Here is a 22,271-nt window from a genome sequence, read left to right on the forward strand (position 1 = left end):
CACAATCTTACATAACATATCTCATAAAGACACGCATCTCACATTCATGGGCATGCAATGTTTTGCAAGTACAACAAAACTGAATGTTTTCTATTATAATCAAGATTGCATAATTTGTTACTATCAGATATATTAATAACAAAATGTAAACAATAGAAGCTCATTACCGAACAAAGCACGGCTCACGTCCTTCCTCTTCCCAAAACTGAAATTTTTAGGAATAAAAGATAACAATAATATTACTTCAAGCACCTGAATTTCACAATTTTACACAGAAAACAAATTCAATGCCAGATAGTGTTGTTGGGTTGGAGTGTATTGGCTAAGTAGGTAGAAGTGATATATGGTTAGAGGTTTTTAATTTATGACACGACAGGGAGGTTGGATGGAGGATGACAAGTCATGCATCTCATCATAATTAAGGAGATGAAGGCGCCTGCCTGCCTGCCTCAGTGCCATTTGGGTATCTACCTGCTGCCTGAGATTTCATGGCTTTGCACCTTGCAGGCAAAATGATTCAAGTTGGATTACACTGCAAGATTTGATATCAGATTCATATCACTTTGTCTAGACAATGGGAAACAAATTTAACATAAAGATTAGATCAGTTCAATAATAAGTTTGATTTTCAACTGTTTACAATTCATTGGTGTTTATTTGTGTGTGTGTGATATTTTAAAAAGAATTTATCATAAAAGGCGAGTCACTTTATCAATGTATTGTATCTCCATTGTATAAAAACTGTCTAATGAAAACATTGAATCACATTCACATGCCATCTCCCGGGAAGACAAATTGCACAGGTGAGATACCTTATAGTGAGATAACCAAGGATGACAACACAAATCAAAGTGGATCCGGTACAAGCACTGCCTCTTTAGGCAATGGTCTAAGGATGTGAGGGGTAAATCCTTACATGTAACGTCAACCCATGAGGGGTGAACACCGGGCATGTCATGAAATTCAGGGTGGGTTCAAAAGGATATTGGGACTGATAACAGGATCAGGCTCTCTCCAATGGTATTTTTAAATTAAAAACATAATTTTCTCAAAACATTTTGACAGGATTGTGGTGGTGAAAAGTTCACCTATGTGCATTATAATTCTAGAACATTAGATTGGCAGAGATGTGAACTTTAAAAAAATATGCAAAATTTATTTAAATCCTTAATATTCAAAAGTAACTTTATTATTTCTCCCTTTGAAGAATGCACCATCTACGGTGATCTAATACAACATCGATGCCTCCATTTTTAAGCCAATTAGTTCAGTAAAATGTTCATTTACAAATACTTTATACTTCAAATGATTTTACCTCAATACTCATCACTTTTAAAGAAAAGATATCTGACTTTTCTTGGTACAAATCTGTAATTTTGTAGATTATGCTCAATATTTTTCCCTCTTGGAAAATTGCCACTTTTTTATACAGACCAGAACTGATTTTACCCTTTCCATCCTACTTAAAATGATAAAATGGTGAAAATATTAACAGCCCCTTACATGTGCCCCGATTCTTTTTGTATCTAGCTGAATAAGCAGGCATTAAGTGTATGGGACGCAACTTGAATTTGAAATGGAGAAATGTGAACTAACATGTAAGCCTATTAAAATATAGTACACCCAAAGATTACTATTACAAAATTGAATGAAAATATGAACGCATCCAACATGCAAACATTAAGTCTACTTAGAAATTATGGTAATATTATATTGCAATTGGTCACATGATAGAAATTCAGCATGAATCTATGTGAACTATAACAGGTGTATTATATAGCCGGTCTCCATAAAATTATATGATTAGTACAGAAATCGTTTCAAATTAAAACTAATATCACCATTGTTTTTTTAAAATTAAAGCTATAACAGTAAACACACCTCAATTCCTAAACTTCTTACCGAGTGCAATTTAATAGCACACCTGACAGCCCACCTTAACATTTCCTACGATTTCTAGCATGCCTGTTATTTTCTGTTTTGCCCAGTTTGTTTGCGGATTTTCTTATTTGTTGTTTCTTGCAACAACGTAACTGACAAAAAACACATATATTTTGTTTGTTATGCAATGATAGGGTCGTTATTAATTATCACAATTTGTAATTTTGTATGATAGTGATAGCCCATTAATTATTGATTATGAATGTATGTAAACAACCACAATCTTACATAACATATCTCATAAAGACACGCATCTCACATTCATGGGCATGCAATGTTTTGAAAGTACAACAAAACTGAATGTTTTCTATTATAATCAAGATTGCATAATTTGTTACTATCAGATATATTAATAACAAAATGTAAACAATAGAAGCTCATTACCGAACAAAGCACGGCTCACGTCCTTCCTCTTCCCAAAACTGAAATTTTTAGGAATAAAAGATAACGTTAATATTACTTCAAGCACCTGAATTTCACAATTTTACACAGAAAACAAATTCAATGCCAGATAGTGTTGTTAGGTTAGAGTGTATTGGCTAAGTAGGTAGAAGTGATATATGGTTAGAGGTTTTTAATTTATGACACGACAGGGAGGTTGGATGGAGGATGACAAGTCATGCATCTCATCATAATTAAGGAGATGAAGACGCCTGCCTGCCTGCCTCAGTGCCATTTGGGTATCTACCTGCTGCCTGAGATTTCATGGCTTTGCACCTTGCAGGCAAAATGATTCAAGTTGGATTACACTGCAAGATTTGATATCAGATTCATATCACTTTGTCTAGACAATGGGAAACAAATTTAACATAAAGATTAGATCAGTTCAATAATAAGTTTGATTTTCAACTGTTTACAATTCATTGGTGTTTATTTATGTGTGTGTGTGATTCTTTTTTTTAAATTGATCATAAAAGGCGAGTCATTTTATCAATGTTAAATACTCTCCATTGTATAGAAACTGTATAATGAAAACATTGAATCGCATTCACATGCCATCTCCTGGGAAGACAAATTGCACAAGTGAGATACCTTATAGTGAGATAACCAAGGATGACAACATACATCAAAGTGGATCCGGTACAAGCTGTGCCTCTTTATAGGCAATGCTCTAAGGATGTGAGGGGTAAATCCTTACATGTAACATCAACCCATGAGGGGTGAACACCGGGCATATCATAAAATTCAGGGTGGGTTCAAAAGGGTATTGGAACTGATAACAGGATCAGGCTCTCTCCAATGGTATTTTTAAATTAAAAACATAATTTTTTCAAAACATTTTGACAGGATTGTGGTGGTGAAAAGTTCACCTATGTGCATTATAATTCTAGAACATTAGATTGGCAGAGATGTGAACTTTAAAAAAATATGCAAAATTTATTTAAATCCTTAATATTCAAAAGCAACTTTATTATTTCTCCCTTTGAAGAATGCATTATCTACGGTGCTCTAATACAACATCGATGCCTCCATTTTTAAGCCAATTAGTTCAGTAAAATGTTCATTTACAAATACTTTATACTTCAAATGATTTTACCTCATCACTAAAAGAAAAGATATCAGACTTCTCTTAGTACAAATCTGTAATTTTGTAGATTATGCTCAATATTTTTCCCTCTTGCAAAATTGCCACTTTTTTATACACTCCAGAACTGATTTTACCCCCTCCATCCTACTTAAAATGATAAAATGGTGAAAATATTAACAGCCCCTTGCATATGCCCCGATTCTTTTTGTATCTATTAGCTGAATAAGCAGGCATTGAAATGGAGAAATGTGAACTAAACATGTAAGCTTATTAAAATATAGTACACCCAAAGATTATTATTACAAAATTGAATGAAAATATGAACGCATCCAATATGCAAACATTAGGTCTACTTAGAAATTGTGGTAATATTATATTGCAATTGGTCACATGAGAGAAATTCAGCATGAATCTATGTGAACTATACCAGATGTATTATATAGCCGACCTGCTTATTGTTGACTCGGTCTCCATAAAATTATATGATTAGTAGAGAAATCATTTCAAATTAAAACTAATATCACCATTGTATTTAAATTACAGCCATAACCATAACACACCTCAATTCCTAAACTTCTTACCAAGTGCAATTTAATAGCACACCTGACAGCCCACCTTTACATTTCCTACAGTGCGATTTCTAGCATGCCTGTTATTTTCAAAACTCAATCCCGTAACAATTATCCGGAAGGATTTCTGGTCATTTTAAGTTTAAGGAAGATGACCTGATATATTTGGAAAATCAAATTACGTATAACATAAAATGTTGTCCCTTTCAAGTATTCATGCAAAAAGAACATGTAAATGTTCCTTGTAAATGCGACTAATTCTTTATGGAATTACTGAGCATAAAACTGGTAGTCTACCGTGTTTTTATTAATGATAATCATCATGATCATGTAATAGATTGATATCAAATAAAAGATCCTATTTTTCTCATTAACATACTGAAATTGGAGTTCCAAATCGATTGTATTTCGAAGATATCATCAAAAACTGCTGAATTAGTTTAAAACGTGGTAAACCACAGTTGAGACTATTTTGACGATTTCTTCAGAAATATACTGATTTGGAACGCATAATTTCAATATGTTAATGAGAAAAAACCTGATACCAAAATCTGCATTTTGAAAATATAACATCACCAGATTGTCTGAGATCACAATACAAATTGGTTGCACTGATATTGTTCCATCTCCCACCATTAAAAATATGGGTATCATTTTTGACGCTGCTATGACTATGTCTAATCAAATCACATCCATGTGCAAATCAATTAATTTCTTACTGTGGAACTTGGCTAAGATACGCAGATTCATAGATCATGATGCTTCCTCAAATGCTATGCGGGCACTTATTTTATCTAAACTTGACTTGGCAATGCACTCCTGTTTGGATGCAACGTAAAAGATCTTGCTCGTCTACAGCGCCTACAAAATCGGCCAGCTCGCATAGTTTACCAAGTTCCGCACCGTCATTCTACATCTCCTTTGTTAAACTCACTTCACTGGTTACCAGTTGATAAACGAATTCGATTTAAAATTATTCTTCACGTATTCAAAGTGCTAAATGGACTATCACCGATATATCTCACTGACTACATCGCTACCTACATTCCACCTAGGAAGGGCCTTCGCTCTGAGCTTGATATTACTCGCCTTGTCATCCCTAGGAGTAAGAGAAAAATTGGTGATGGTTCATTTAGTGTGTCTGGCCCAACCCTCTGGAACCAGTTACCGGCTACACTTCGCACTAATCTCACAGTTGAATCTTTTAAAAAGGGTCTTAAAACGTATATTTTCTAGTGTATTTTGCTGTTGTTATTTTTGTATATTTGTAAAGCGCAATGTTCATATTTTTGGTATTGCGCTATATCAAGCGCCGTTGTTATGTTATGTTATGTTTTAATACGGCTGGTTTTGATTAAACTTTGGTGAGACAGAAGTATAAACTTTCAGATTAGATAACCCCCCCAAGTTCAGCAACCCCATCCCATCATGTGCTCATTTCATCCAAAAAAATACAGTTGAGCATTTGTTAAAATATTTTTAGCATGCATTTGCCAGTTGACATTCATACAACTTTATCTGGTTTAAAGGATTTGTCTTACTTTTCACTGGAGAGAAGCAATGGCTGGAAAGTAATTCACCTTTTTGATAAATCCAATAAGCCTTTGCATGGGGACCCCTGATGTCGCTGTTCGACGTCACACTGATGTGCACATCGTTTAGCTAACATCATTACTGCACATTTCAAAGCTAAACAATGTGCGCATCTGCATCATGGGCTTTTAGGATTTACCAAATAAATACAAGCTTAAGAAGCATTTATAAATAAGCATAATTATAGCAAATTGTTCAGTTTTTATTGCTTTTAAATCAATAGATTCTGATACCAGTAACTGTCTTTTTTTTGTCTTTAAACCTAACAAAAACCACCTTTTCATCAAATAATTTACTACAGATGCTACAATGGACAAATTCTGCAATCATGTGCAAGAATTTCTAAATAACCACGATGATAGAATCGAAATTGCAAGAAAAAAGTTTAAAAAACTATATGTGTATAACTTGCTAACTTGTGGAACTGGATTGATAATACCACCCCTGTTGACAATAAGGTTGGCATTTTGGCGGGTATTCGGTACCCGCCGAGATTACATTACCGGGCAGGAAATACCCTGCCCGGTACCTGAAATTAAAAAAAATATTAAAAAATTTCAATGCATTTTGAAATCATTAATAGAGTATGACACGAATACAAATTATCAATTTTCATATTAAAAATACAAAACATTTTTTTTTAGGTCAACCATGAATGATCCTAGCATTTAGGTCTAGGTCCACCGACACTACAAAACCGAAATTTGCAATTTCGGGTACCCGGTTTACCCGCCCGAAAAACGCGCCGGGTACCCGGGGACAAAATTACCCGAAAATGCCAGGCCTACTTGACAATAATTGGCCAAGGTAGTGAAAGACAAAAGCATGTTTGCAGTTGGCGCAGCACCTACAATATGCGCATTTTTTTTAATGCCTGCCTGACACATTTAAATATGGATCTAGGTTCGCGTAACTTGTGAATTGATTGACGAGCGCAGTAACAGAAACCAAATAATTTTTGGTCACCATAGAAACATGTCTAATCCACCAGGTCTCATAACTAAAACTACAAATACTTATGTTTCTATGCTAACTAAATTTAAGCTCATATTTGACCATAATTTGTTCCAAGACAGTTATTCTGGATTTAGTTTCCTTATTATAAGAACTCCGGTTTCTCTTTATGAAACCAAGTGTTTTGTTTGCAGAAGCAGTGATTTTAGATATGAGTGTGTCCCATTTAAGGTCTTGTGATATTTCCACTCCACGATAGGAGTGAGAAGTTGTTCAAGGATGGAATTATTACCCAAACTATAATTTGTCAAGATGGGTACAACATGTAACCTCGCCAGTAATCCTAAGGACAAAGCATTTATGGGCATTGAAATTCATGAGCCACTTGCTTTCCCAATCGGATAATCTGTCAAGATCATCCTGAAGGGATTTATCCTCATTGATATTTTTAATGGTTCTACATATAATCGTCTACAAATATCCTGACAGAACGTAATGTTCTCCGGCAGGTTATTATAGACTAAAAATAGCAGCGGGCAGAGCAATGTACCCTGAGGTACCCCAGACTGTACTTTTGCCCACTGGGAGTGCTTGCCCACTACAACACGTTGTAAGTGCTGTGTTAAAAATGGAAATCCACTTGTACACTGTTCCGGTAATGCCATAATATTTTAGTTTAAGCATGAGTTTGTGATGAGGAACGATGTCAAACGCCTTTGAGAAGTCAAGGACTAAAAGATCAGATTGAACACGTTTGTCAAATGATGTAGAAAGGTAATGCATGGTCTGAATGAGTTGAGACTCACACAAATGACCCCCATCTAAACCCATGTTGGTATTGAGTCAGTCAATATGTTGTTAGAGTCTAGGTGTTTCATTGATTTGTGGGTGTAAAACATGTTCTTGTAGCTTGCAGCACACACATGTCAAGGAGACCGGTCTGTAGTTTTCAGCACATGTTCGGTCACCTTTTTTCGCTCAGGTACACCTGAGTGAATATATACATTCAGTTTGGACCTTGAAATAAAATTTGACCCTTGAACCTAAGTAGCTCCAAGTCGAGCTTCTTCTGCAAATGCTCTTGCTTTGTAATCACTAAAAATATTTTGTAGAATAATGCATGGTATCTCAGTAATAGAAATGCACTAATGCAGACTACTGCCAGCTCCTAAAATAACCTCACTCCTCATGACATAGTTCATAAATATATGCAACAGTGAGATTTCTAGTTTTAGGTGGGGATAGGATATTAGCCTCATTCCATATGAAATTATTTATAAGACTGTGTTCTGTAGCCCATAGTGGAGGGTTTTGTTACCTGGGAATGATAATCAGTTTCAATATTATGAGTGTTGACAGATTGATAGTGTAGTTGTCTGGAAGTTGAAGTTGAAGTTTAATAACAAGTTACAAACTGTCCATGAACAGATTTTGTTTTATGGACAAAGTCAGCTAGCTAGGTCAGCCTGCATGGTCAATTATACCAAGTTACCAAATGTCCATGAACTCTTAAATTTGCAATGAGAGATAAGTAAGGTGTTCTGATTGTTCTGGATTTGCCAGAAGTTCACAGTGGTCATCTCATCCACACTATATACACAGTAGTCATCTCATTCACACTCTACACAACAGCCTTCCACAGCATCATCTTCAAGAATCAAGACCAACAGAAATTGGAATATTCTACAGATACAAATTTATATCCAGCAGCATCTTCAACGCCAACAGATTGAAATATCCCACAAACACAAATTTATAAAGTAAAACCATTTTGGGTAAAATGGCATCTGAAATAGAACAGAGCACATTGGAGCTAAGGGCTTAAATTATTTTTTTTGTTGTAAAAATGATGCATTGGTGATAAAGTGGTGTAATATTTAAATTGTATTATTTAGACCGTTAACATGTTCAACTTAAACTTTACTTTTTATTTTCATGGGTAACATTCAAGTGCATAGGCCTACATCACTAAATGTGACATAATATGTTAAAGGAGTATTTCACAATCCTATAGCATCCACTTTTTATGACATTTGTCAGTAGATATCCAGGAACAAAAGCTTAAATCTCACAACTTCAGTTGATCAGATTGTTTGTTTGCAAGAATAAAATAAGCATGTACGCTTATCAATCAACATCAAAATTGATGAGTACTGGTATCATTTTGATACAGCCTCTATGTATATTTATATGCCCCATATGCCACTTGCTGTGTTGTAATTTGGCGAACAAGTTTGACGATATGCTTGCTAAACGAATTAATCGGCAAGAATTATTTTATACAGAAACAGTTCTGCCAGAGTTTTCCAGTGGTATACAAATGATAAAAATCTGAATATTTCTGTACAAAGTGTGGATCACGGAATGCCCCTTCAAATTGTGTTGAATTGATGTCCAAATTAGTGCACATCATTGAAATTACATACATGTTTGTAAATTACTTTAGTATAACTTTGGGTTTACTTTTCATTACCATTTGTATATATTACATGTACATGTTGAAGTGTTTAAAAAAATCCAATATGGGGTGGGTCCTACCGTCCTACATATACACAAACTAGACCTACGTACACCATTGAAACCTGTTTCTTACTTCATGTATGTTGTGTTATACTCTGATCAGCTCATAATAGGCGGGACTCATAACATTGTGGATTGATAAACATGTAGAATGGCATACACACACACGCTGGGCGCAGCACCCACGCATGAACTGGGCGCTTTGCATATTGCGTGAATGACACATGCTTTTTGTGAATTTACGCTACGCGTAATTTGGAACTTTATTGACTTGCGCAGTAACAAAAAACAAATAATTCCCACCTATTAAGAGCTGATCATAGTATAAATATATAGAATAACATTAAAGCTATGGTACACTTTTTTATAACAAGAAGTGTATTAGTAGGCCTACATGAATTACCACCGACCTACATTGTACAACCATGTTTTCCAATCATGCCTGAGCACTCCCTTTTAAAGGGTTTTTTATTTGTAAATGGGTGATATGTTAGCTTTGTGCCAATCTTCTGGCAAACAGCCAGTGTCCAAAGAAGCCTGAAAATATTTGTAAGTATGGGTGCCAGTTCATGAGAAGCCTCTTTTAGAATACGGGGGATATTTCATCAACCTCAGTGGCTTTGTTTGGCTTTAAATAACTCCTTAGCTTCTCAATGCCTGGTGTGTGTATGACAATGTTTTGAATGGGGTGTAGTACATTTTTTGTACACTGTGGTAGGTTTGGAAAGTGCTTTAAGTTCTCCTGTATGAATACTGATGAAAACTGGTTGTTCAGGATCTCAGCCTTGAGTATATTTTCGGAAACAAACTCTCCAGCTGATTTTAGAGATGAGATACCTGATGCATCCTTTCTCATTTTTTTTGACAAAGGACCAGAATTGCTTCTTACTTTCAAGGTAGAATTTCTGGATGTATTTTGGAATATCTGGTGAATTTATGAGTCTCTTTTCTAAAGTTACTGAAAGTCATCCAATCCTAATCACTTCTAGTTTTCTTAGCCTTATTATAGGCTCTGTTTTTTTTATGATGGAGTCTCTTAACCTTAACATTAATGGCATTAATCCATGGGGTACTGTGACACTTCCAAATTGTTTTACAAGGAATGAATTTGTCCATAACTTCTTTCAGATTACAATTAAAGCACATCCACATGTCTTCAACAGAATCAGAACTTGCTGCTTCCTCACAGAATTTAATTTTGTCAATGAATTAGCTAAACTCAGCTCTTAACCAGGGGTAGCGTTAACCCCCGATCAGGGGTGAATGACCCCCTAAATTTAGAATATATTAATTTTTCACCCTCCATATATTGGGAATGTGCAAGCTCGGGGGTGAACTCTGACCCTGTACTTTTGGACCTTACTCCTACCCCTGACTACACTGCAAAATATTTCTCACCCCCGAGATTTAATTTTCACCCCATGTATTTGGATTTTCTGCAAGCTCGGGAGTGAAAAACACGGTAAAACGACCCCGACTTTTGGACCTTAATGCTACCCCTGCTCTTAACCCAGGCATATCAGCCTTACCGTAGAGGTACACTCTATGTGGTTTCTGTTTTATGATTTTTAGGAAGGTGTTTATGGTGATCATTGATATGTCGTCAAGATCGCTTATGCCAGGAATCACACAGGATTTCTCCATAAGGGTGAGATTGTTTCTGAGAAATAGGTCAAGTATGCTGTCCTTTCGTGTTGGCTCTTTAACAAGTTGTTCTAGGTTGACGACAACCTGCTCTAACTGGTGAGCCTTGAAGTTGGCGGTTGTGTGTCCCACAATATGTCACTCTAACCTATTTGTTCCTTCAAAACAAACTAGGCGCAAATATTTAGCCTTTTGTCACTATATTTTGGTTCAGCAGTGACGTTAATGCTTTTGCGCGGTTGTGCCGCAAGCGTGCCAACAAACCGCCTCTGTATGCGTGTGTGTACACTCAGCGCGTTTAACTTTATGCGCGCGATTCGATACTGCGGGCGAGCAAAATACGCACATACGTCACTACCAAACTTGAGGTGAACCAAATTATAAGAGGGGGCGCAGAATCAATGCTGAATTGGTCAATTCGGCAACCCCTAAGGGTGGCGCCAAGGGCCTGTCCCCTCTACCCCCTTGACCTTATGCGCTGCTTCAGTTTTAGTGGTCATGAAAAGACTACTGTACCCCTAGTAATCCCCTCTTATATGAAACGATAGATGGCCAACAGATAAATGACTATCATTTGAGTACTTATTTGTCTCATCATGTTTAGGCCGTACATAATTATTTTTGGGGGTTCTCGCTGTTGCCCGCATCGTTTTCTGGTATTGGTCCAAAATTATTTTAAAGGCATCAAATTCATTATTCACAATGCCAGAAAAAGTTAATTTTTAAGCTAATGAAAGTTGATTCCAACTTTCCCATTACCCTCTGCAAGGATTCTCACCTGTTCCTAGAGATTACATAAATTGCAAATTTCTTTTTGATTTAAAAAACCTCAAATCTTTTCTCAATCTGTTGAAAAATGTAGATGGATTAAAAGGGAAGCTTGCATTAATTTAATCCTGGTTTTAATAGTAGGGTAATAATGAAAAAAAAGTAAAAAATTGAATAATGAAAGAGTTTACTTCACCACTTGACAAGAAATATGAATTATGATGGGGAATTTAACATCAACATCCATTTATAGCCTTACCCCTCACTACCTTAAAAATAACAATCTTGAACCTCAGCATTTTTCAAGAATGTGTTGAAAAGGGAAATTACAATGGCTATTCAGCAAAGTCCTTTCGCAATTCCCTACCGCTCTTCCTCTTTAATTAATATTCCATTCGTGTTATGACCTTTGACATTTCATGCGAATGTCATTGACAATGTTTCATTGACAGTGAAAAGACTCAAAAGATAACCACTGCCCCAGTAATCCCTAGACCAAATAATCGGTCCCAGAACAAAATATTCATAACTGATAATCATCATGTTCTGAGCCTGAACTGTTTCCCTTTGAAATTTTGATGGCAAACTGGACAAAAAATGCATATGGAAAAATTGCGCGCATTCCAGCACAAAATCAATTGAAAGAACATTTGAAGACCGATATTCAACTTCTAGTAACCAAAATTAATTAGTGGTAGGCCTTATTTGTCCAAAAACATTTCGCCGCTCCGCGCACAATTGTTTCAAGCATTGGGAGGGGGCATTATGTATCTTTAGCCCTGGGCGCCACAACCCCTAGCTTCTTCTTCTTCCGTATTAGTGCCTCCCTCATATATGAGTATTATCGCACTGCGTACAGACAAGCTGTACTTATTTTTACTCTGGAACCTAGAGTAGATGAGTGTATTTTATTTTTGAAGTACAGTCAACAGTACCGGGATGATCTCTGCTCTTTACGAATAGCCTTTAACGTACACATTACATTAATGTGAGAAAATATGCATACGTATGTACACGGGACCGACAGCTTAAAGTGCCCTCCGAAGCACTAAGCAAGTAGAGTGAATTGCCTTGCTCAAGGACACAAAGAGCCAGCTGAGCTCGGGCGGACCTGGGATTCGAACCCTTGACCCTTGGATTCACAGTCCAACACCTTAACCGCTAGGCAACGCTCCCCTGGTGGTAGGGGCGCCAATTTTGTTTCTTGCCCCGGGCGCTACCAACCCTAGTTACGCCACTGGGGTCAGGCAACAGTGGGTCAGGCGATGCTACATGTATGCAACTTGTTCAGTGAATGAGGTGACAATGACGCAATTCAATAAGCCTATCAGAACCCACTTCCCAGAACCCACTTCTGTGTTTAGAGTTAAAACAGTGCCAAATCGGCAGAGTGCAGAAGGACCTTGCTGAATAGTATACAGGTACAACAATACCACTTTTGCTTTGCAGAAGAAACGAAAAACAACAGTAACATTACAACCTTCTCCCGCCCTCAATTTGACATGAAAATCCTAGCTTGAGATACAGTATCTAAAATACAGGTTTACATTTCCTACTATCTTATATTATCTTGCTGTATTTCAGCTAGGGCGCCATAGTAGTAGTATCGCCGTAACTCCCTCCTTTCTACAGGAGCACCATCCGAATGACGGATGTATAAAGTCTCTATAGATATAGTCACAATTTTTAGTCTCAAAGTCATACAATGTAGGCAGTTTTTTAGTCATAATACACAAATGAATTTAAGCAGTTTTAGTGTTGCTCGAGAAGTCTAGCCAAGAATTTGCTCACCGATAGCTTCACATTCTAGGCTAGAGACCATTGCGTTCAAAATCTAGTCGGACCCGCTGAAGCATGACACCGTGTAAAGCAATGAAAGTTCAGATGTAAACACAGCCGATCACGACAGGCGATTGTATCAAAAATAGCTAAAAATGTTGCTAAAATTACACTTCAGCAAAATTTTAGACTGTCCAAAATAGGCAAATCTTGCTCAAAAGATACAATTGACTCATCGAAATAACGTTTATCCAAATTTCAACATTAACAGAATAATTAACTCCGGTGTAAAAATTGCACCGCTGTCCGACCGAAAAACAATACCAACGCACTCTAGCATCGAATGCGTATAACTATCGTGTGCAAATTCGATGCTAGAGTTCTCGAGTAATTTTAGTGTCACACTTAGCTACAGATGGGTGAGAAAAGCTAAATACATCTAGGTAGAAAACCCAGGTTTTTTGAGAAAAATACAAATTTATACGTTTTAATCTAAAATTTATGTTACGACTTCAGTGACGTGACCTCAACAATGACCATCATTTCTATTCACCATCATCATTGAAGTGAGCGAGAATTGAACAGCTGCGTGTATGTCACAACAGAAATCAACACAATAGAAATTAGCAATCGATGAATGCGCAACCAATCTTTACAAATAAGACCCCGGGCCCGGACCCGGTAAGACTGACCCGCTTTTATCGTGATGAGCTCGTAGCTGATGCATGGATGAGATTGAGAACCAAAAAATTAATTTCACTAAAAAACCAAAATCATAGATAACCAAAAACCATTATTAATGGCTACTGGACATAGAATGTCCTAGAAAGCCAAGATACTTCCACCCGTTTCTGATTGACATGTAAACAACATGGCGTTGCACACGTGTAAATACAAGGTCATAATCGTTAATGAAGTGAACAAAAACATTTGACAGGTGAGTTTGTTACTTACGTCTGTGATCATTTTACACTTAACACATGTTCCTATTTGTGAAAACACCCTCAATATAAGATCTTCTGAAGCTTTCTGAGGAAGATTTCCCACGTATCTGCAACAGGTTAAGGGGTAAAACCACTTTGATTAGTAAAATTGTGAGGCGAAAAGTTCAGCGAAACTGCAGTGTATGTGAATTTGTACACGACGAAACTCGGAAATAGGTTTTTGTTGATTTTAAGAAATCGGAAGAAATGATTGAAATATACTTACAGCGTCCGAGGATGAGCCTCGTCCTCCACCGCCTGTAAAGAGAAAAATAAAGATAGTCAATGAAATCTTGGTAAAATACATGAAAATTTAGTTGGAAATTTACGTACCTCGTAATACATCGGTTCATACATGATGGCATCGATGTACAGAGCGCCAGGTACATTGAGACTGCGCAGTCACCTATATTGTGGGATTTCCACTTCCACTTCCGGATCACAGTACGCCCGCTCCAGTTCACTTGTGTATAATTGATTGATTCTGCATTGATTGCTAAAACTTGTTGATTGCACTGAAGTGATTATCTCAAATAGCTCTTAATGATTAATTGACCATTGCCTAATTTAACAACAATTATCATAAACCTATTATCTTAGCTCAAACTAGTGACTATGTTGAAAGTATCATGAAAGAAAGTTGATTTCATACCCGGGATTTCATATCGCTATTAATTGACACTATAATGACATCACATTATTTCTAACAAATAGGCCTATGGATCAAATCTGGGGATGAAATCTATTCAAATTGGGTTCAAAATAAATAATTTACTTCTTTCAGTTTTAACAGGTTGTTGATCCCGTTAGTGGGGTAAAATGTAATCGAAATGCCATTACAAAACACCGGGAAAACACGTTTCACAAAAACATTTCATTTTCGTTTTCATGAAATTTTTAAATTACAAAGTTTTCAATAGGCCTATACTCTTAGAAAAAAAGGGTGCAACTTTAGAACCTTTTTTCGTCCCGTATACAGCACCCTAGAAAGAACCTTGAAAAGTTCTATCAAGATAGGCAGAACCTTTTTATTACTGTTCTAAATAGAACTTTAAGGTTCAAGCTTAAGGTTCTACAAAAAAAACATTTTCTTGGTTTAAGAACTTTTTTTTACTTCTACAAAGAACCCCTGTCTATTTCAAAAAAGGGTTCTAAGTTGCACATTTTTTCTAAGAGCTCATGATTGTGTTGAAAACAACAACTCTTTTATATGGTGAAGAAATAGCCTATATGTAAAGCATCTGAAACGCGGGTTTTTAAATCCACTTTTTTTTTATGTTGCTGTACATGCACAATACCATATTACAATTCAACACTTATTTTCCTTAGCTAGTGGACCATCTATCCAAAGTACGACTGCTGGTGGTGGTCAGATGGTATATACCGTTTTAGTACTTTTAATTTTAGCTATTTCTAAAAAATCCAAAAAAAAATCAACAACAAAAAACTAGCTACTATGACTGCGTTACACTCAAATTTGCTGAAATTAGAAAATATCAAACAAACGTACATAAAGCTATTAAAAATTAACTTGCGTAAATAAAGACATTTCTACAGTGTTATTGTTATAATTATTTTGGTTCATTGACCATATGCTATAGGAGGTCAAACCATGGCAATGATAAATAATAATAACGTTCATGGTCAAATCACAGCAATATCTGTGGTCAAATTCAGGAAATTCGACCCTCTGTTGTATAGGCCTATATAGGCCTATTTATCTGACATTGACACAGTTGCAGCTGTTGTTTCCTTGTGATTGTTTTTCTTCTTTTTTGTTTGATTTGTGTGGATGTGCAGGGTGATTTTTTTCGGGGGTGGTCATTTTTTGTTGTTGTTTATTTTTGCTTGCTATTTTCGTTTCATGGTTGTTTTTGTAGCCTATTAACTACTACCTTATACAGTGGCGTAACTAGCGGGGCAACCCCCCTTTGAACCCTTGCCCCTTGCTTGCCCCCCCATGAAAAAGGTAAAGTAGTAGTAGAGTTATTAATTAACCTCATATTTGGTCATTTTTACCTTAAAAACCCAATTCCACTTTTGATATTAAAATTGGATCGATTGAGCCCATATTAATTGGTCGTGCTATGAGTTTTTAAATATTGGACGAGTCGTAGTCGAGTCCAATATTTTAAAACTCATAGCGAGACAAATAAATATTGGGCGTAAAGCATCCAATTTTATCATATTATGTTTTGGATCCAATATTTTCACACACTTGGATTCATTGTGATGTGCCCTGAGTAATTTAATTTGATGATTTATCTTTGTTTACAAAGTTACATGAGTGATGACATTGAGAGGGGAATTCCCCAAAATGTCATCACTCATGTAACTTTGTAAACAAAGATAAATCATCAAATTAAATTACTCAGGGCACATCACAGCATCAAAACATAAATGTACGAACTTTGGTCATTTTAGCCCCAAAACCCAAATTTAGTCCACTTTTGCACAATATTTCACCAGTTTCCAGTTTAGCTTCAAAATGGCAAAATACCATAACTTATTCTGTCGTCAAACTTGTGCCGGATTCACTATATTTCAAGAAATGTTTTCCAACCTCACCCCCCCACCCCCATGTCAAAAAGAAATCTACGCCACTGGTTATAGGTTATAGGGGAAAAGGTCAAATGTCAAAATTTACATTCATCAGGGAACAAAAATTGACAACTTCTCTGATTTTGGTCAAAATGGTCTCAGATTGTTCCGCTTGCAAAAACATTTAAAAAAAGAATATAACTGTATGTCGGAGACAGGTCAAACTATATGCTTTTTCTGGATCCTTAAAGTCAGGCATAAACAGCGATTTTGGATGTGTGAAAAACGAATTCTGTTGTAATTACTGATGGGTTAACCCCTTATTTTGACTGGGCTATGAGTGGGTGTTTAATAGGACATTTTATTTTGCGAGAGCATCCACAATCAGGAAAGTCATGTTTTAAAGTGACATTTTAATAAGAATCGCAGATGGCTACAAAATATATTGAGAAAGCACATTTAAATTTTGTCATCTAAATGAACAGGCATGAGAGTGGCTTTGTTTGAAAAAAAAAAGCTGAAGTAGAACAATAAAAAGCTGAAAAATTGGCAAAAAAGACCCAAAATTGGGCTGAATACAATCAGGAAAGTCAACCTTGATGTTTTCATTGCTGATACAGACCAAGAAAAAGAGTATTAGGCCAGTCAAATTAAGGGAAATCAGGGCTTAAACCACCACTAATTGCAACAGTAATCATTTAATCTTACTATAATTCACCGGAATCTGTCTGTCTGTCTGTCAGTCTGTCCGCATCTTTGCTCGGAGACTGGGGGTCGCTGCCCGGTCGCACGTTCCTCAAGCTTGGTGGGTGGGTGCAGCTTAATATGAGGAAGAACCAGTTTATATTTTTTAAGGTCAAAGGTCAACGACCGGGTCAAGTCCAATTGAAGTCTAATTTCAAATTGCCTCTATGGACCTCAAACTTGGTGGGTGTGTTGACCTTGGACTAACAACCAAAGGTTTCCACGGTGACCTTTTCGTTAGACCTACGGTTAAGAGATCATAGGTCAAAAAAAGGTAGAAAATTCAAATTGCCTCTATGGAGCCCAAACTTGGTGGGTGGGTGGATCTTGGACTAACAAACAAAATTTTCCACGGTGACCTTTTTGTCAGACCTACGGTTAAGAGGTCATAGGTCAAAAAAAGGTAGAAATTTCAAATTGCCTCTATGGAGCTCAAACTTGGTGGATGTGTGGATATTGGACTAACAAACAAAAGTTTCCACGGTGACCTTTTCGTCAGACCTACGGTTACGAGGTCATCGGTCAAAAAACATGAAAATTACAAATTGATCATAATGGAGCTCAAACTTTGTGGGTGGGTGTAACTTTGGTCAAGGAAGCTTAGGTTTGCGTTTGTTAGGTCATCTGTGGTCAAAGGTCAGGTCAAATTTCAAATTGAGGGCGAAAGTCAGGTCAAATTGCAAAAAGCTGCAATTGAGCTCAGCTGTGAGTTAAGTGATCCCAGCCAAAGGTCACACCCTGATTTTGAGATCTGCAAAACCCAATACCCATGATAGCCGAAAACCACGAAATACGGGTAACCGCCTAGTCACCATTAATTTCAGAAATGTATATTAATGAAAATATCAAAAGTCCCCAAAAGTCCAAGTAGTGGAACAGTGCCTAATTGGCATAAATCCAATTGGCGGTTATGCAAGGGGTGAAATTTCAAAGTTGGGCAACTTTGTTTAAAACCATACCAATGTCTTGCTCTCAAAAAATATAGTTTGACCAGTGTTGTTGTGAATTAAGCTTAAATGAGTTTCGTCAACCAATTATTTGGTGAGAGAAATCATACCATAGGTAGGGCCTACTACCGGCTGACGGATCTCAAAGTTTCACGGGGAATACACGAAGAGAAATAGACAGACAAGATATAACCAGAGAGTTGATATTCTTGAGAGGGCACTCTATTCACGTGGTTTCTTTTCCAACGCTAAAAGATCACGAATTTTGGTGGTTTGCAAATGAAAAGTGTCCGCACTATCGATTGATTACGTAACTGTTATGAATAATTTATTAGGTTTTTCAATGCAATCGCCTCGACCCATTAATACATATTATCTGTATTATCAAAGTACTTGGAACAGCAATCCGGTGAGTTCACTGAACTACGCCCTAATACTGATGGAGTCATGGCGTTAATCCTCTCCATACACAGATGAACAAATACAATAGATGAAGGTCAACACGTATGACCTCCTATGTGACATGTTATATGTGATGTACAAAAACCTGAATATCATAAAGATCAGTATTCGTTTGTGCATATGAACTGCACATTTAGGCCTACGTTGCTAAATATTACTCATCATATATAATGACAAATATTGGTATTATGACAATACGGTACACACCGACACCGCCTGGCTAATAATTATTTGGTGCAGAAGGGACACTAAAATGAATACACGGGATCGATACACGTGAATTGCTATGCACGATTTTGATATCAGACGAAAATCTTCTGATACCGGGTTAGAAAATGATGAATATCTCCCGTCATGATTTTTTTCTCAAGAAACCAGATTTGGTCTCATAAACTTGGAAATACGTGTTGAACAGATATGATAGTCGCTAGAATGCGCTTTGAAAATTGGCCGTGCGCTTTGAACTCAAAATTTGACCATTTTATATTGCGTTGGTCCTGTTATGGACTACAGCGTGCAGCGTGTAGTACAGCTGCACTCACTGTAGGCAGTATAAAGTCGATGACCATTGACCTCAATGGGGTATACAAGCTTAATCACGCACAACCAAGATCGATTACCCGGCTATTGTGAGTAGCCTTAGTTATGTCCTCGACTAATTATTAGTTTAAAAGAGCTTTAAAGGTTTGAACCAAATGGCTAATCGTGGCTGTGGATTTAACCTACCATGGCGATTCCTGCCATGAAGATATAGGGTCGAAGACACTGTGCGGTATATACATTGTATATAAAACGAGATCCTACTATCATGGCGTCAGGTCAATGTTCATCATATCCCGTATGTTTCTTAAAATTCATTCATATTTGAGACAAATTGCTGTGCCCATTTTATAGGTGCACAGGTAGATCCGTGTTTTTTAATTTTCATTTCCTTTTAATGAAAGAATTAAGGTTTTCCACTGCACGGGGGCCACAAGGGTGATACTAATTTTAATGCTATATTTTCAAAACGAATACGTGTTCCCGATTGGCTCTATAGCGATTTCACAAAAAAGGTGTTTCTAGTACAATGCAGCGTCGGACTCTAGCTGAGAGCGTAGCCTAAGTCATTATAGACTCCAAAAAGGGCTCTCCATACACAAATGAACAAACACAAAGGAATGGACATGTTTGTAAATCTATAGACGAATCCAAGTAGCCAAGTCATGGTCAGGATTTGGTCGGACATCTTTGGGTAGCCGCTAGCACCAACCTGATGTTTTGAGCGTCCAATTGTGCAAATAAAATCCGCCTAACACCGAGAGAAGATGCAAGGACGAGGAGGGTTAATAGAATAATAGCTAATAATATATATAATGGAGATAATTCCGCAGGTAATCCCGTCGCATCTATTCATACATATAGTCCTTTTGTTCGCAAGTACGTCAATGCATAGATACCGCGTAGGCCTATAGTTAATCCGATTATTAATATGTCACTTCAACAACGAATAGACCATGCTGTGTGTTTTGTCGAAGGGAACTGTATTGTGTTATTCTTTTGTCTACCTGTGTTTTCGCGAAAGGTGTAAAACGGGTGATGGAATGCAGTTTAAAATTTCCGCCAAGGCCGAATAATTACACATTTTGAGTGCATTGTAGCCGACGGCTACCCAACTAAAGGCTGCTAGTCAGGTGTAGGAATGCGTGAATTTAGATTCGTCTATAGCTTATTTTCTATTTTTTTAACCGTCATTTTGTCCCCTATAATTTTGTCCCCTGGTGGAGGGAGATAAGACATACAAAATGAACCATTAGTTCCCAACGATCATGAACAATTACATAATCATCAAAACTTTGTTAAGCAACAGGTACAAATAGGGACAAAAGAGATAAAGATGATAGAAAAATCCTCACCAATTTGCCAAGAAACTGCTTGATCAGAATGAAAACAGAAATCCAACTTTTCAGAAACCTGATGCAGCAGTAGGAAAATATATACTTCAGTTCAGTCAACAATGACAAGAAACGCGGATACAAATGCCGCCCACTAAAGGGGATGAGAAGACCACCACGCCCAAAGAAACCATTCAATACCAAACCATCAGGTCTTGCCGAATTTACAAATTACTTGTTGCTGAAAAGAATAATTTCCAGTGCTCCGGGCACTAACCGCATACCCTACTTATATGAATAAAGTGCCCCAAAACAGAACTTCTGCACGAAGTAATTATGCAGTGTACGGAGGACTGAAAATATACCTCTGAGTTGGAGAATGGGTGAAACCATCCTTATTTTCAAAGACGAGGGGACATCGGATTCCTCCCACTTCAGTCCAATCACACAGAAGAACTCCAGTGGTAATCTTGGAATGGGAATCCTAGCTCAAAGGACCATCACCTACCTGACTGAAAACCACTACATTGACAAATCCATTCAGAAAGGCTTCATGGTGAAAGTATCCGGCTGTGTAGAACATGTGTAGAGGCATTAACCGAGATGCGACAGGATGCCAAAGAAATGGAAATCCTATTGTGACAACATGGCTTGATGTCCAAAATGCGTACCGCACAACTTAATTAAGTTCGCATTGGAATGGTACCATGTCCCAGATAACATTCAGAGGGTGATATTATGATGAGAGTTACACTCGTATAAAGACAAAGGATTGGACAACAGGCTGGATAATACACTGTAGATGTGGTTCTACAACAACGCAATCATACCCAAACTGACATGGGAATTCACCATCTAAAACTTCCCAATTACGTTCCTCGGGAATCTGGAGGCTACCTGCACCAAACACTTGAAGCGTTGGGCTAGGGGATGCACCACCAACACCACCCTGTACAGAAGTAGGAGTAGATACGGCCTACAGCTAAAGAGGCTCACCACTTCTGTAAAGTGCATGCAGGTCACCAAGTACCGTCTCAACAAACACTCTATAGGAAGCACTCAAGCTCCGTACAAAGACCGTCTACAAAAGAAGGCAAAGCAAGTCAGATGGAACGGAGTTAAGGAACTAGAGCAAAGAGAACGCCACATAATACTAAATGAGATGTGCAGAGGGCAGACAGATAGGGCATACCTGGCTTTAGAAAGAACCAGAAGTTAATCAAAGACATGAAGCCGTAAGAACACAGAAAGTGCTGGACCGGTCTTGTCAAAGATGTGGATGAAGATGATATGCTTGTCTACCTATATGGTTATGCTAAGCAGAGACAGTGGCTCAAGTGGGACTCCGCCATGCAAGTTGACACATCATGGAAGAAGCCGCTGTACGTGTGGACACCCTAGCTGTTGTCGTTCCATATCAACGC

The 22,271-nt window shown here is 37.2% G+C and overlaps 1 protein-coding gene across 1 annotated transcript in view; it reads right to left on the reverse strand.

Annotated features, from left to right (window-relative positions):
- Positions 1–14,695, reverse strand: part of LOC140149023 (nucleolysin TIAR-like) — a 349,403-nt gene extending 334,708 nt beyond the window's left edge. The window contains 4 exon segments of the mRNA XM_072171166.1: positions 8,792–8,834; positions 14,232–14,347; positions 14,506–14,537; positions 14,613–14,695. Coding sequence (XP_072027267.1) covers positions 8,792–8,834; positions 14,232–14,347; positions 14,506–14,537; positions 14,613–14,636 — 215 coding nt within the window. The 5' untranslated portion in view covers positions 14,637–14,695.
- Between the last annotated feature and the right edge of the window lie 7,576 nt (positions 14,696–22,271).

Source organism: Amphiura filiformis, chromosome 3, assembly GCF_039555335.1.
Source record: "Amphiura filiformis chromosome 3, Afil_fr2py, whole genome shotgun sequence".
Classification (NCBI taxonomy): Eukaryota; Metazoa; Echinodermata; class Ophiuroidea; order Amphilepidida; family Amphiuridae; genus Amphiura; species Amphiura filiformis.